This window comes from Hypanus sabinus, chromosome 18 (genome assembly GCF_030144855.1).
Source record: "Hypanus sabinus isolate sHypSab1 chromosome 18, sHypSab1.hap1, whole genome shotgun sequence".
In the NCBI taxonomy this organism is placed as follows: Eukaryota; Metazoa; Chordata; class Chondrichthyes; order Myliobatiformes; family Dasyatidae; genus Hypanus; species Hypanus sabinus.
In genome coordinates this window covers 35,285,917-35,303,840 of record NC_082723.1, presented here as the reverse complement: position 1 = coordinate 35,303,840, position 17,924 = coordinate 35,285,917, and the positions used below count along the sequence as shown (strand labels likewise).

General features: G+C 40.8%; 1 protein-coding gene across 2 annotated transcripts in view; it reads right to left on the bottom strand.

Moving 5' to 3' along the window:
- The window catches only part of nelfb (negative elongation factor complex member B), a 93,421-nt gene that overhangs the window by 47,279 nt on the left and 28,218 nt on the right, over positions 1-17,924 (bottom strand). For both annotated transcript variants that reach the window (XM_059994060.1, XM_059994061.1), the window contains 2 exons: positions 11,957-12,069; positions 11,257-11,359 (listed from right to left, as the gene is read on the bottom strand). In XM_059994060.1, coding sequence (XP_059850043.1) covers positions 11,257-11,359; positions 11,957-12,069 — 216 coding nt within the window. The remainder of the gene's footprint in view (positions 1-11,256; positions 11,360-11,956; positions 12,070-17,924) is intronic.

The following is a 17,924-nucleotide window of genomic DNA, read 5'->3' as shown; positions in this document are numbered from 1 at the left end:
CAATCTTTGACCAAAATCACACAATGATACAGAACACAGCAATATTTCAGGCTACCATTTGCACATTCGTATTATTAAACAACAGCCTGCATTTTTATAGCAACTTTAGCATAGCAAAGTATCACACTATCATGTGACAAAAAATTGAAATAAAAGGAAATATTAGAAACAGTAAAAGAGCTTGTTCAATTAAGTTTCAAAGGGGAAATCAAAAGAGAGTTAGAGAGGTAGAGAAGAAAAAGAATCTAGAATTAATACTCCTAAGACTACAACAAAATCTTCATGGCTAATGCATATTTGGGTAAAAGCTCTGCAGTTAAGTAACAGGCTCAAAAATCACTTTCATATCCTTTAATCCTAGAATAAAATGCCTGTAAAATTATAGAGATGCAATTATGAGCTTTCCACAATATGTATCAAGAGACCATTCATCCCATCACATGCACGATGACATGTAGACACCCATTTATACTGTTCCACCACTTAGCCCACAGCCTTCTAAGCTTAAACTATTCAAGTACTTGTCTAAATGTTCTTTAAATGTCATTAGCAATTCTGATTCCATCACCCTCTTAGGCTGTGAATTCCAGGGACTTACTACTCGGTGGGTGAAAAAGGTCCCCCTCAGATGTTCTCTACTCCTCTTACCTTTTACCCTAAATAAATATCCTCTGTTATCCACCTGTGAAATGGGGAAGAGTTTCCTGCAGTCCACCCTACCCAAATCCATAATAGCTATGTACCTCAATCATGTCCCTTCTTAACAACATCCTCTTATGGGAAAACAGAACTAGTCTGTCTGATCTTGCTATTTTGCTGAAGAACTCCATTTCAAGAAATACTCTGATAACAAAATAAACCACCGAATCTGATGTTGCTTGACCAACGGGGTCCTTCCAATGGTTTGTTTTCGCTCCATATTCCAGTAACAACCATATATGGTGTGTCCCACAGCCTGGCGAATCTCCACAGCACCCTTTCCAGTCCTGTCACCTTTTTAATTCAGTGTGATGATTAGAAAAGCACACACTATTTGAGCTCAGATCTGACCAATGTTTATAAAGTTGGAACATAACTTCCCAGCTCTTGTATTTAATGCTTTGACTAATGCAGACCCTTAACTTTGTTACTTAATTCAAAATTCAAAGAAAATATGTTATGGCACTAAATACAACCCTGAGGTACATTTTTTGTGGGCTTACACAGTAAATTTGAGAAACACTAAAGAATTAAGGAAAGACCATGGTGCACTGGGGGTTGTTAAAATAGAGTTGCAGGGGAGTGGGAACCAGAGTGTCAGAACAACTAGTGGAGAGATTGTGAAGATAGGTGCCAAGATCTCAGACAGTCAGAAATCAAGAAGTTGATAATGGTGTGACTAATGCCGCACATGAGGCTGCTAAACAAGATAAGTGCCCATGGAATTATGGGAAAGTTACATATGTGGATAGAGCGTTGGTTGATTGGCAGGAGACAGAGTGGGAATAAAGGGATCCCATTCTGGTTGGCTGCTGGTTACCAGTGGTGTTCCACAGGGGTCCGTGTTGGGGCCACTTCTTTTTACGTTGTATATCAACGATTTGGATTATGGAATAGATGGCTTTGTGGCTAAGTTTGCTGATGATACAAAGATAGGTGGAGGGGCTGGCAGTGCTGAGGAAACAGAGAGTCTGCAGAGAGACTTGGATAGATTGGGGGAATGGGCAAAGAAGTGGTAAATGAATTACAATGTCAGAAAGTGTAGAACTTTGGTAGAAGAAATAAACTGGCAGACAATTATTTAAATGCGGAGAGAATTCAAAGTTCTGAGATGCAACAGGACTTGGGAGTCCTTGTGCAGGATACCCTTAAGGTTGAAGGGACTCCAGGTTGAGTCGGTGGTGAAGAAGAAGGAATATAGAAGTATGACAGGAGATGGCCAGAATTGATTGGAAAAGAACACTGGCAGGGATGACGGCAGCACAACAATGGCTGGAATTTCTGGAAGCAACTTGGAAGGCACAAGATATATACATCCCAAAGAGGAGGAAGTATTCTAAAGGTAAGATGACACAAGAGAAGTCAAAGCTTTTTAAAAAAAACAACAGAAGGCAACTGAAAAAGTCATTAAGTAAAAGATGGAATATGAAAGTAAGTGATATTAAAGAGGTATCAAAAGCTTCTTCAGATACAAAAAGTGTAAAAGAGAGGCAAGAGTGGCTATTGGACAGCTAGAGAATGATGTAGGAGAGGTTAGCATGGGGGTCAACAAAGTGACGATGAACTACACAGAACATTGAACATAGAAACTTACAGCAAAGGAGAGCATTCCTATACTGGAATTAAAGCAATGTGCCAGTTTTCTGCCATGTGGAAATCAGAAGCAAGGCTAGGGCAGGATAGAACTGTGGATCATTTGGGAGCTCTGGCTGTGCCATTCCACAGGCTCACTGTAACTTCACCAGTACAAAACAATTGCCTGCCTTAAGTCCTGGAGAAGTGGCATCAGCTCAGCGAGGTGACCCTTGTATAGCTACCATTCAGTCAGCTACTGCGGAAGGGAATATGGCCCAAGTTAAAAAAACAAAACACCTTGCCATACCTCTACTGCTGAGAGAATGGAACAAACCAGTGTTGAGGAACCAGGTTCTATACAGGGTCACATCTCCTTCAGACAGGCCTTGGCATTCCCAGTTGGTTTTGCCTGAGAAGCATCAGGGGATTGTGATTCAGATCATTTGGGGTTTAACAAGGACTATGATTTGGTCTGAGATCGGTTCTATTGACGCCGAAAAGAAGCCTGAGGTCAAAGAGTACTGTAAGTTGTGCATTCAATGTAATCGGAGAAAGACACTGCCGACGGAGGTTGCTCCATTATTAGATTTAGAGAGTGTGGGGCCACTTGATCTAGTATGTACGGATTTCACCTCCATAGAGCTGATTCCAGCAATACTGTGATTGTCTTGGTTATTACTGATCACTACACCAGATATGCTCAAGCCTTCCTTCCGAGGGCATTGACCATGGCCATAGTGTTATGGGAACAGTACATTCATTATGTACTTCCAAGATGGACACACAGCAATCAGGGAATGGATTGTGAGAGTACGCTCATACTTGAGTTATTGGGCATGCTTGAAATAGAGTTGAGGACTATGCCTTACCACCCTTATGGTAATCCTCAGCCTGAGAGGTTCAACCGGACATTGCTAGACATGCTTGGAATCCTGGATATCAGTAAGAACAACAAATGGAGTCAGCCTATTGAGTATCTGGTCCACTTCTACAATTGTACACAGAATGAAGCTACTCAATACTTGCTATACTATTTAATGTTTAGGCACATAACGAGATTGCCTGTAGACCTCTGTTTTGAGACTGGTGGGGCAAACTTGCCACAGAAGACCTATCTGATGTATGTGTCTCACATGAAGAAGGAATTGCAAAGTTATGAACTAGAAGTCTCTGCTGCCAAACAGAATCAAGGGAAACAAGAGGAGATATGATCAAAAGGTTAGATTCTTCCATCTGATACCTGGAGACAGAGTTCTAATGAGGAATTTGGGGCTACCGGGGGAGCATACATTGGCTGATTGCTGGTTGGCTATGCCTTAAGTAGTGGAGAATCAGTTGCCAAATGTGTGAGCTTTCCAGGTGAAGCCAGAAGACGGGAATGGGCCTGTCAAATTCTCCACAAGAACCAGCTTTTACCTCTAGGACAGGAGGTATGTGTTGACCCAGAGCCTGACATGGACTCTACACCTAGCAGGAGGACTCTGAGATGAAGTGTGAGATCGAAATGTCAATCAGGAGAGACCTGAAAGAAACCTAACCGCTGAATGCTGTACGGACTCAGAGGTCAAGGAAATGGGAGTGTAGTATATGTTACCTTGTGCAAGCTCCTCAATAATTGGTGAGATTCCCAAACCTCCCCACACTAACTTGGAAGTAGTGGAGGGAACTAGCAGTGGACAGGCAAACTTGCGGCTGGACAATGAAGGGAAGCTGGGCTCCAAAGTAATTGGGGATGAAGCTGAGCTCAGTCAAGATAAGAGGACTGAGGTTACAGAAGGCAGTAATGGATAGGGAGAGGCATCTCCAAGGTGACAGGAAAAATCCCAAGGAGTGTCTGAAACTGAAGAAGTGGAAGGTGGAATAAGGAGGTCTCAGAGTCAGGAAAACCCCATGTTACCCAGGATAATTAAACCCAAGGATGTAACATTAGAAAATTCCACCTGCACAGGGATGTAAACGAGGTTTACCAATTATTAAAAAAGTGAATTTTTAACAAAACTATGTGAGGGTAGAGCAGTGGTGGACACAGATCGGACAAGCAGAGAAAAGCAGCAATGATTGTTTTGAAGCTGAGGACATCGACTGTTAAAGAGTGGAATTAGTAGTGAGTATCTTTATCCTACTAACTTGAAAACTTCAAGGTGAAATGCCTGGAGGAGAGACAATGGCGATAAAAGATTTATTGAAGCTACAGCTATAATATGCACAATATAACGAGACAATATTCGCAGAGACCTGTGTCCAAAATCCTGTGTAGCTAGGAATTAGTTCTGTAAAGTCACACCAAGGGATTTGGTCAAGTTTTTGAACTGACTTTCTGTTATGCACTGTTAAGATTTTACTGCTAACGTTGTATTGTTTGGGTTACTGTTAAAGATAAGGGGTTGCAATACATAGAACATAGAAATTTACAGCCTTTCGGCCCAAAATTTGTCAATCATGTAACCTACTCCAGAGTCTGCCTAGAATTTCCCTAGTGCATAGCCCCCTATTTTTCTAACCTCTAAGTACCCAACTAAGAGGCTCTTAAGAGACTCTATTGTATCCACTTCAACCACTGAAGCTGGCAGTGCATTTAACTATTCTCTGTGTGAAAAATTTACACCCAACATCCCTTCAATAATTATTTCCAAGCACCATAAAACTATGCCTTCTCGTGTTAGCCATTTCAGCCTGGGAAAAAGCCTCTGGCTTTCCACACTATCAATACCCCTCATCATCTTATACACCTCTATCAGTTCACCTCTCATTCTCCATCACTCCAAGGGGAAAAGGCCAAGTACACTCAACCTATTCTCATAAGGTACACCCTCCAATTCAGGCAACATCCTTGTTAATCTCCTCTGCACTCTCTCTATAGTATCTACATCGACGAGAAATGAACACAGTACCCCAAGTGGGGTCTGACCAAAGTCTTACAATAATATAACATCAACTCATGGCTCTTGAACTCAATCCCATGGTTGTTGAACGCCAACATACCACAGGCCTTCTTAACAACATTGTCAACCTGCACAGCAGCTTTGAGTGTCCTATTGACACGGACCCCAAGATCTCTCATATCCTCTACACTACCAAGAGTCTTACCATTAATACTATATTCTGCCATCATATTTGACCTACCAAAATGAACCACTTCACACTTATCTGGGTTGAACTCCATCTGCCATTTCTCAGCCCAGTTCTGCATCCTATCGATGTCCCGCTGTAACCTCTGACAACACTCCAGACTATCCACAACTCCTCCAACCTTTGTGAGATCAGCAGACATACTTACACACCCTTATACTTCCTCATCCAGATCATTTATAAAAATCACAAAGAGGAGAGGTCCCAGAACAGATCCCTGAGGCACACCACTGGTCACCGACCTCCATGCAGAGTATGAATCATCTACAACCACCCTTTGCCTTCTGTGGGCAAGCCAATTCTGGATCCACAAAGCACAGTCTCCTTGGATCCCACGCCTTCTTACTTTCTGAAGGAGCCTGGTATGGGGAACCTTATCAAATGCCTTACTGAAATCCATATTCACTACATCCACTGCTCTACCTTCATCAATATGTTTTGTTACATCCTCAAAAAATTCAATCAGGCTCATAAGGCACAACCTGCCCTTGACAAAGGCATGCTGACTACCCCTAATCAGATTACATCTCCCAAATGCTCATAAATCCTGCCTCTCAGGATCTTCACCACCACTGAATTCAGACTCACTGGTCTGTAATTTCCTGGGTTATCTCTGCTCGCTTCCTTGAACAAGGGAACAACATTTCATTCTATTCCTCCAGTACTTCTCCTGTCCCTATTGATGATGCAAGGATCATCGCAAGAGGCTCAGCAATCTCCACCCTTGCTTCCCACGGCATATCTCAGTTGGTCCCAGTGACTTATCTAACTTAATGCTTTTCAAAAGTTCTAGCACATCCTCTTACTTAATGTCTGTATGCTCAAGCATATCAGTCCACTGCAAGTCATCCCCACAATTAGCAAGGACTTTTTCCCTGATGAATACTGAAGCAAAGTATTCATTAAGTAGCTCTGGTACCTCCTTCAATTCCATGAACATATTTCCACTATCACCTGATTAGTCCTATACTCACATGGCTCGTCCTCTTGCTCTTCACATACTTGTAGAATGCCTTGGGATTTTCCTTAATCCTGCTCACCAAGGCCTTCTCATGACTGCTTCTGGCTCTCCTAATTCCATTCTTAAGCTCCTTCTTTGCAACCTTGTAATTTTCTGGAGTTCTAACAGTACCTAGTTTCTTGAACCTTTCGTAATCTTTTCTTTTCTTCTTAACTAGATTTTCTACATACTGTACACCATGGTTCTTTAACCCGACCATCCTTTCCCTACCTCAATGGAACATATCTATGCAGAACTCCATGCAAATGCTCCCTGAACATTTGCCACATTACTGCCATGCATTTCCCTGGCAACATTTATGCTCTGAAGTTCCTGCAGAATAGCATCATATTTCCCTCTACCCCAATTAAATGTTTTCCCAAATTGTCTGTTCCTATCCCTCTCCAGTGCTATGGTGAAGGAGATAAGAGTTGTGGTCACTACCTCCAAAATGTTCTCCCACCAATAGATCTGATACCTGACCAGGATCACTTCCCAATACCAGATCAAGTACAGCCTCTCCTCTAATTGGCTTATCTACATATTGTGTCAGGAAACCTTCCTGAACACACCTAACAAACTCCACACCATCTAAACCCCTTGTACTAATGAGCTTAGATGGGGTTGGAGTTTGTTAGTTGTGTTCAAGAACTGAATAAGTATTTTGCATCTGTGAAAGACATTAGCAGTATGGTGGAAGTTCCAAGTGTTAGGGGGCATGAAGTGTTTGGAGTTACCATAACTGGAGAGAAGCTCTTGGGTAGCTGAAAGATCTGAAAGTAAATAAATCACCAGGACCAGATGGTATACACCAGATGGACCACAGCAACGGCTCTAATTTCTGAAAACAATTCAGAAGGAACAGCATATGTAGTTAGAGGATTGGGAAGCTTTCAAATATCAACAGAAAGCAACTAAAAAGTCATTAAGAAGCTAAAGGTGGAATACAAAAGCAAGCTAGCCAATATTATCAAAGTGAGAGCAGATATCGAACTTCTGGAAAACAATGCTGGAGAGGTAGTAATGCTGAGGAGATTTGCCTGGATTGGAGAGTGTACCTTACAAGAATAGGAGGAAGAGACCTGACAGAGGTGTATAAAATGATGAGAGGCAATGAACGTGTGGATAAGGTGCTTGGAAGTACGTACAGAGGATATGTCAGGGATAAGTTTTTTTTTTACGCACAGAGTGGTGAGTGCGTGGAATGGGATGCCGGTGACTGCGGTGGAGGCGGATACAAAAGACTTTTAAAAGGCTCCTGGATAGGTACATAGAGCTTAGAAAAATAGAGGGCTATGGGTAACCCTAGGCAATTTCTAAACTAAGTACATGGTTGGTACAGTATTGTGGGCCAAAGGGTCTGTAATGTGCTGTAGTTTTTCTATGTTTCTAAATAACAAGCAGGATAGATAAAGGAGAATCCGTCGATGCTGTGTACTTGGACTTTCAGTGGGCCTTTGACAAGGTGCCACACGAGACTCCTTAACAAGCTACAAGCCCACGGTATTACAGGAAAGATCCTAACATGGATAAAGCAGTAGCTGATTGGCAGGAGGCAAAGAGTGGAAATAAAGGGATCCTTTTCTGCCTGGCTGCCGGTGACTAGTGTTTTTCCACAGCAGTCAGTGTTGGGACCAATTTTTTTCATGTAATAAGTCGATGATTTGTGTTATGGCTTTGTTGAAAGGTTTGCATACAATGAGAAGATGGATAGAGAGAGACAGGTAGTTTTGAGGAAGTAGATAGGCTACAGGACTAAGACAGATTAGGAGAATGAGCAAAGAAATGCAGATAAAATACTGTGTTGGGAAGAATATGGTCATACCTTTGGTTAAAGAAATGAAAGGATTGATGATTTTCTAAATGGAGAGAAAATTCAAAAAACTGCGATGCCTGTGTTAACATTTTTCTTTCCAACTCTACAAACCTGTGACGCCACTTTCAAATAAATTATGGTCCTGTATTCCCATATCTCTTTAATCTACTACACTTCTCAGTGCCCTACATTCACTGTGCAAGACCATAAGACACAGGAGTAGAATTAGGCCATTTCGCCCCTAAAGTCTGCTCCACCATTTCATCATGGGTGATCTATTTTTCCTCTTAGTTCCAATCTCCTGCCTCCCCACGTATCTCTTCATGCCCTGACCAATCAAAAATATATCAACCTCCACCTTAAGTACAGATAAAGACTTGATCTCAACAGCTGCCTGTGTGTGGCAAGGAATTCCACAGACTAACCGTACTCTGGCTAAAGAAATTCTTCCTCATCTCTGTCCTAAAAGGACGCTCTTCTATTCTGAGGCTGTGTCCTCTGGTCCTAGACTCTTCTACCATCGGAAACATCCTCTTCACAACCACTCTATCAAGGCCTTTCACCATGTGATGTTTCAATGAGATCACCCCTCATTCTTCTGAATTCTAGTGAATACAGTCAGTCCCCGAGCCATCAATGCCCATCATATGACAAGCCATTCAACACTGGAATCTTTTTCATGAACCTCCTTTGAACCCTCTCCAGTTTCAGCATGTTCTTTCTAAAAGGAGCAAAACTGCTCCAAGAGAGGACTCAACAGTGTTTTTGTTTTAAAGTCTCATCATCACATCCTTGCTTATATATTTTAGTCCTTTAGAAATTAATGCTAACATTGCAATTGCCTTCCTCACCACAGAACCAACCTGCAAACTAACCTTTAGGGAATCCTGCACAAGGACTTCCAAGTCCCTTTGTGTCTCAGTTTTTTGCATTTTCCTCCATTTAGAAAATAGTCTACCCTTTCATTTCTTCTACTAAAGTGCATAACCATACACTTCCTGACAGTTTCTACTACTTATTTGCCCATTTTCTGAATCTGTCTTACTCCTTCTGTAGCCTCTCTACTTACTTAAAACTGTCCCTCCGCCTATCTTCGTGCAGCCTGTAAACTTTGCAACAAAACCATCAATTCCATCAAATCATTGACATATAGTGTAAAAAAAGCAGTCACAACACAGACCCCACTAGTCACTGGCAGCCAACCAGAAAGGCTCCCTTTATTTCCACTCTTTGCTTCCTGCTAATCAGCTACTGCTTTATCTATGCTAGAATCTTTCCTGTAATACCACAGGCTCATAACTTAAGTGTGGCACCTTGACAGAGGCCTTCTGAAATTCCAAGTACACAACATCCTGTTTGTTAGGCAAGATTTTCCCTTGAGGAAACTGCGCTGACTATGCTATTTTATTATGTACCTCCAAATACTCTGCAATCACATCCTTAACAATTGACTCCAATTTCTTCCCAACCATTTGCCTTTAGAATACTTCTTCCTCTTTGTATCTATCCTGTTACTTCTGAATTGCTTCCAGATATTCCAGCCATCGCTGCTCTGCCATCATCCCTGCTAGTGTTCTTTTCTGGTCAATTCTGGCCAACTCCTCTCTCATGCCTCTAATTCCCTTTACTCCACTGTAATACTGATATACCTGACTTCTCCTCCTCAATTTTCAGGGTGAATTCAATCATATTTTGATCACTGCCCCTAAGGGTTCCTTTACTTTAAGCTCTCTGATCAATTCCAGTTCATTCCACAACACCCAATTCAGAATAGCTGATCCTCCAGTGGGCTCAATCACGAGCTGCTCTAAAAAGCCGTCTTGTAGGCATTCTGGAAATTCCCCCTCTTGGGATCCAGCACCAACCTAATTTTCCCAATCTACCTGCATATTGAAATCCTCCATGATAATTGTAACATTACCCTTTTGGCTTGCATTTTTCCTTCTCCCATTGTAATTTGTAGACCACATCCTATCACTGTTTGGGGGTCTGTATACAATTCCCATCAGGGTCTTTGTACCCTTACAGTTCCTTACCTCTATCTAAAATGATTCAATACCTTTGAATGCTATGTCACCTCTTTCTAATGATATTTTTTTTTTTTTTTTTAACCAACACAGCAATGCCACCCTGTCTTCCAACCTGTCCTTTTGACATAAAGCATATCGTTGAACATAAACTCCCAGCTATAATCTTTTTTCAGCCATAATTCAATAATGTCCACAACAGCATACATGCCAATCTGTAACAATGCTATAAGTTCATCCACCATATTCCATATACTGCACGTATTCAAATATAACACCTTCAGTCCTGTATTCACCCATTTTGATTTTGATCGTCTTCTCTACTGCAACTCATCCTGTTGATTGCAATTTTGCCCAATCATCAGGCTCTCCTTGCTAGGAGTCCCTTAATCAGAGGACTCTGCAGAGAGTGGTGCAGACCGCCCAGTGCATCTGTAGTTGTGAACTTCCCATGATTCAGGACGTTTACAGGGACGTGTGTAAAAACGGCCTGTAGGATCATTGGGATCCAAGCCATCCCAAACACAATCTATTCCAGCTGCTACCATCCAGGAAGCGGTACTGCAGCATAAAAACCAGGACGAACAGGCTCTGGGACAGCTTCTCCCACCAGGCCATCAGACTGATGAAGTCACGCTGACTTGAGAGTACTCTATATTACGTTGACTGTTCTATTTATTATAAATTACTGTGATTGCACATTGCACATTTAGATGGAGACGTAAAGATTTTCACTCCTCATGTTTGTGAAGGATGTAAGAAAGTCAATTCAATTCATCCAATACACACTGCCTCTGTTTGTAAACCAGCTTTCTCATCCTCAGCACTATCACTCCAGTTCCCATTCTCCTGCCAAATTAGTTTAAACCGTCCCGAACAACTATAACCAACTCTTTTGTGTGTGTTGTTATGCAGGAAATGGGGTACAAATATGCATTAAAAGTTGTAAGTTTCAACTTCAATTACTAAGACATGACAAAAGCCTTAAAAAAAAGCAAAAAAATACTCACTCTGGGTAACGCATCCTGGCTGACCAACTCCTGTAGGTTTTTCACCGTACTCAGAGCTAAAGTATTTATTGCAAAGGGGTCACAAAGGATCATCGACAGGTCACTAAAAAAGATAACAGTGATAACCAAGAATTCCAAATAAAACTGAATGCATGCACATCATAGAGAAAGGAGCAAGAGGCAATACTAATTAAAGGAACAAAATTACTTGGTAGGAAATGATGAATAGCTATAAGGTTCATCAAATAAGACTATCCCGCAGACCAAAGAATGGAGAAAGAGGGAAGTGTCCAAACAAACTGAAGGGGAGATGACTAAAATTCAATTACCCTCATGCTAACTGGAAATGCTTGGTCCAAGGGATTTAGAGAGCCCAGCAGTCCTAAATTTCATTCAAGAAAAACTTTTCAGCCTGCATGCAACTAACCCAGCAGAAAGTTTGGGAGGGAGCATAACAATTTTATTTGTAATGCTTTGGCCGACTTGGTGGAAGGTGCATCATTAGAGCTTATTTTGTGACAGTGATCATGTTTCAATTGGATATGGTATAATTACAGAACAGAACAATTATGATAAAAAGACTAAAGGCTCTCAATTATGAGAAGACCAATTTTCCAAGGTTGATATATGATAGACTTCCCACATCATAAATTTCAGTGATCCTATAGAAAGAATGACAGTTCAATGAAAACTGACTCACCCTAATACCTGTTCTTGTCCTTTCTTAACTCCATCTAAAAATCCTTGCAATTCTCGAGCTCTCTTTGCATCAACAAATCTCTCTCGAATACAAGCATCCAGGCACCAGGTAAACTGCACGGAAATAAATCATTTTGTTTTGAATTTTGGGCTTTGAGATTCTTAGATTACAGGTTACAGGTTGCAGAAAACATTTAAAATATAACAGAAGTAGTATGAAAATTTATTAATCCTTTGATAAAACAGCTAACTCATTTCTGCAAAACATAGAAAACCTACAGCACAATAGAGGCCCTTCGGCCCACAAAGTTGTGCCAAACATGTCCCTGCCTTGGAAATTACTAGGCTTGCCCATAGCACTCTATTTTTCTAAGGTCCACGTACCTATCCAAAAGTCTCTTAAAAGACCCTATCGTAACCACCTCCACCGCCGTTGCCAGCAGCCCATTCCACGCATTCACCACTCTCTGAGTAAAAAACTTACCCCTGATATCTCCTCTGTACCTACTCCCCAGGACCTTAAACCTGTGTCCTCTTGTGGCAGCCATTTCAGCCCTGGGAAAAAACCTCTGACTATCCACATGAGCAATGCCTCTCATTACCTTATACACCTCTATCAGGTCACCTCTCATCCTCCAATGCTCCAAGGAAAAAAGGCCAGGTTCATTCAACCTATTCTCATAAGGCATGCTCCCCAATCCAGGCAACATCCTTGTAAATCTCCCCTGCACCCTTTCTATGGCTTCCATATCCTTCCTGTAGTGAGCCAACCAGAACTGAGCACAGTACTCCAAGTGGGGTCTGACCAGGGTCCTATATAGCTGCATCATTACCTCTCGGCTCCTAAACTCAATCCCATGATCGATGAAGGCCAATGCACCATATGCCTTCTTAACCACAGAGTCAACCTGCACAGCTGATTTGAACGTCCTATGGACTTGGACCCCAGATCCCTCTGATCCTCCACACTGCCAAGAGTCTTACCATTAATACTATATTCTGCCATATCTGACCTACCAAAATGAACCACTTCACACTTATCTGGATTGAACTCTATCTGCCACTTCTCAGCCCAGTTTTGCATCCTATCAATGTCCTGTTGTAATCTCTGACAGCCCTTCACACTATCCACAACACCTCCAACCTTTATGCCATCAGCAAACTTACTAACCCATCCCTCCACTTCCTCATCCAGATCATTTATAAAAATCACGAAGAGTAGGGGTCCCAGACCAGATCCCTGTGGCACACCACTGGTCACCGACCTCCATGCAGAATATGACCCATCTACAACCACTTTTTGCCTTCTGTGGGCAAGCCAGTTCTGGATCCACAAAGCAATGTCCCCTTGGATCCCATGCCTCCTTACTTTCTCAATAAGCCTCATCACAATAATAAAATTTTCAAACTTTCTTTATTTTCTCAGTTTTCTTTAGCACAATTTCTGATAGGCAAATTGTAGGAGATATCCTGTATTCAAATAAATACAAAGACAGTTTGCAGAATATATCTCAAATCTAGTGCACAGATAGATTTCTAAAACAATTCTGAGGACTACTGGTATCTTAGATTTGGAAACCTTACATGGAGATGGTGACACCGCACATGAGTATGAACAATTATTCTCAGTTTGTCAGTTTTTCTGCTTTGCTGCATTAGCTCTGATCTGCCTTCAGTTTTAACATCATGAAGTCATAACTCAGGATTATAATTACATTCATATAACATTTGCTTGGTTGTTAACTTGCAGGCTGCCCCAAGCAATCCCTGAGATTATGCTGGTTAACACAAACATTATATTGTATGTTTCCATTTACATGTGATAAATCAATAAAGCCGAGTCTAATTTTGTAACTAGACATGAATTAATATAAATTGTTGAGTTAAACAGTGAAAAAGCAGGTCCTTCATTCCAACTGTCCATGCCTACCTGAGTGGTCCTATCAGCCTGTGCTTGGTTCATATCCCCCTAAGTTATTCCCATCCATGTACCTGTCCTGTTTTTCAGCTGTTGTAATTACATCTAGCTCTGCCACTCCCTCTGGTGGCTCATTATATATACTCATGCTCCTCTGGTCCCTTTCAATTCTTTCTCTTCTCAAATCTATGTCCCCTTGTTTAACTCACATACCCTGGACCATCAGACTCTCCTTCTAACTCAAGTCATCCAGTCTCAGCAACTTCCTTGTGAACTTTTCTTGGCCTCACTAACTTAATCAGACCCTTTTTATAGTATGGAGACCTGAAATGCACAAAGTCTTTCAGGAACAGGAACAAGTCTTTCCTACAGTCTTATGGTGTACATGGATTACTTTTCCAGGCATATTTTTAATAATGAAAGACTATAAAAGGTGCAAGACGGGCTGTTCTTGAGAGGTTTAGATTCAGTATAGTACATTTAGGAATGGGACAAGATAAATGTTAACAGTGAAAAAGCAGGTCCTTCATTCCAACTGTCCATGCCTACCTGAGTGGTCCTATCAGCCTGTGCTTGGTTCATATCCCCCTAAGTCTCACCGATGCCTTATACATCTGTAGCATTATTTCCCCACTCAGGGCCCTGACTGATAAGCAAGAATGCCATATATTAATAATAATAATAATAATAATAATTATTATTATTATTATTACTACACAGACTTATCAAGTGGCAAACATGATTCATCAAAAGTTTGCTTTAAAATAAATTAAATCACAACTTACTATAAATACAAGCCTGATCCAGTTTTAGGGTCAGAATAACACAAATTATATTATGACTGATCAGTTATTACAGATAGGACAATCCATAATAACCATCTGGATATATTATACAGGATAAACAAGAGAGAACAACTTATTGAATAGATACAGCCATTCCAAACACACATAACATACAGAAATCAATGTGTGAAAAAAACAATGGGAATATGCTGAATTAAAAGAGGAAATTGAAAGACTTTGGAATATGAACAGGATATACATTGTCCTGATAGTAATACCTTCAACTGGCATCATCCCAAAGGCACTATACAACAACATTAAGCAATTAGGACTATACAGTAATATCTATGTAAATCTTCAAAAAGTCACACTACTAAACATCACTAAAATTGTCTGAAAGTTCCTAGCAATTGACAAATGAGTGTGCTTGGCTATGCCTATTCCTCAGGTTGAGCTAAGAAAAAGAAAATAGTAGATTAACTCTACCTAGGATAGAGGGAGGAAGAGGAATAACAGACATAAAAATATTAAAGTCAGATAAAACATCTAAGGATATATTTTCATCAACGAAAACAAGGTTCAGCACTCCAAGTGAGCATATACAATTCGTTTACTTTATTGAGATGAAGCGCGGAATCGGCCCTCCCGGAACTTTGAGCTGCACTGCCCAGCACCCCCCGATTTAACCCGAGCCTAATCACGGGACAATTTACAAAGACTGATTAACCTACCAGCCAGTATGATTTTGAACTGTGGGAGAAACCAGAGCACCCAGAGGAAACCAACACAGTCACGTGGAAAATGTACAAACGCTTTACAGAAAGTGGCAGGTAATGACCCAGGTCACAGGTACTGTAATGCATTGTGTTAACCACTGCTACCCCACTCTGAATTCTGATAAGAAGTATACACCACTACATTTAAATGAAAGCACAACCCAGAAAAAAGAAGAAATTATCACTACACAGGAAAAAGTTAACCAATTGAACACCATGACCCTTTGTTCCAAAGTCTTTCCATGGAAGACATCCCCATGATTGGAGCAACCTAGATGTTGACAAGGAAGCATCAAATGATTTCTTCCCAGAAACAGAGGGGTTCCTTGTGGCAATGCAGGACCAGTTCACACACAGAAAATAACAACAACACATAATAAAAGACCAAAACATTCAAGATAAATGCAGAAAATGCCAAGAGAAATTACATGATTTGCCACAATTTAACCCAATCTGATTACTTACACTGGCACAATCAAGCGGCAAACATCATTCAGCAAAAGCTTGCTTTAAAACACAAAGTCATAAGAAACACCATACTTTACTATAAACACAGGCCTAATCCAGTTTTAGAGTCAGAGTCCTACAAATTATATTATGACTGATCCATTATTAATGATAGAGCAATCGGATATAATATTACAGGATTAACAAGCAAGAACAACTTGCTGAATAGATAATAGTTATTCCAAACACACACAATATACAGAAATATGTTAAATCAAAAGAGGAAATTGAAAGACTTTGGAATATGAACAGGGTATACATTCTACCAATAGTAATTTCTACAACTATATCATCCCAAAGTCATAACACCGCAACATTACATAATAAGGCCTACACAGCACAATACTAACAATATTAAACACCACTGGAGTAGTCCGAAAATTATTAGCAATTGAGAAATGAGTGTGCTTGGCTATGCCTGTACCTCAGGTTTTACCAGGTTGACCTGAGAAAAAATAAAAGTATAATAATAACTTTATTTATATAGCACTTTTCATACATTGAGATGCAGGCTCACGGTGTTTTCACAGATTGTAAAAATAAATCAAGTCACAAAAATGAGAAAAAAATTAAAATTCATAAATAGAAACCAACATTACATAGAATAAGATGTAATCAAATATCAAAATTAAATAAATGTAATCAACATTTTCTGCATGGAGGTCAATGACCAGTGGTGTGCCCCAGGAATATGTTCTGGGACCCTTACTCTTCATGATTTTTATAAATGACCTGGATGAGGAAGTGGAGGGATGGGTTAGTAAGTTTGCTGATGACACAAAAGTTGGAGGTATTGTGGATATATGGAGGGCTGCCAGAGGTTGCAGCAGGACATTGATAGGATGCAAAATGGGAAATAGCATCTGAGAAATGGCAGATGGAGTTCAACCCAGATAAGTGTGATGTGGTTCATTTTGGTAGGTCAAATATGATGGCAGAATATAGTATTACTGGTAAGACTCTTGGCAGTGTTGAGGATCAGAGGGATCTTGGGGTTCGAGTCCATAGGACGCTCAAAGCAGCTGCACAGGTTGACTCTGGGGTTAAGAAGGCATACGGTGTATTGGCCTTCATTAATCGTGGAATTGAATTTAAGAGCCGAGAGGTAATATTGCAGCTTTATAGTATTCTGGTTAGACCCCACTTGGAGTACTGTGCTCAGTTCTGGTCGCCTCACTACAGGAAGGATGCGGAAGCCATAGAAAGGGTGCAGAGGAGATTTACAAGGATATTGCCTGGATTAGGGAGCATGCCCTATGAAAACAGGTGAATGAACTTGGCCTTTTCTCCTTGGAGTGACTGAGGATGATAGGTGACCTGATAGAGGTGTACAAGATGATGAGAGGCATTGATCGTGTGGATAGTCGGAGGCTTTTTCCCAGGGCTGAAATGGTTGCCACAAGAGGACACAAGTTTAAGGTCCTGGGGAGTAGGTACAGAGGAAATGTCAGGGTTAAGTTTTTTTTATGCAGAGAGTGGTGAGTGCGTGGAATGGGCTGCTGGCAACGGTGATGGAGGCGGATACGATAGGGTCTTTTAAGAGACTTTTGGATAGGTACATGGAGCTTAGAAAAATAGAGGGCTATGGGTAAGCTTAGTAATTTCTAAGGTAGGGACATATTTGGCACAACTTTGTGGGTCCAAGAGCCTGTATTGTGCTGTAGGTTTTCTATGTTTCTATGTTAACATCAACAGGTATTAAGTAATCCTGTAAGTTGGCCAAATACAAAAGCATACTTTTAGAGGTGTTTTGAAACATTCCAAGGTACTAACCCGGTGTATCTCCATCAGCAGAGTATTCCAGATTTTTGGTGCATTACCAGTTCTTACCTGCTTGGCTTTAGGAATGCTAAGCAAACTCATGGATTACAATTCATGGATTACTCATGGATTACAATTATGAATGTAAGAGGATAAACATTCCAAAATATATGGAGGAGCTAAGTTATTCTGAGCCTTATATACAATTTAGAGTCTTCTTCA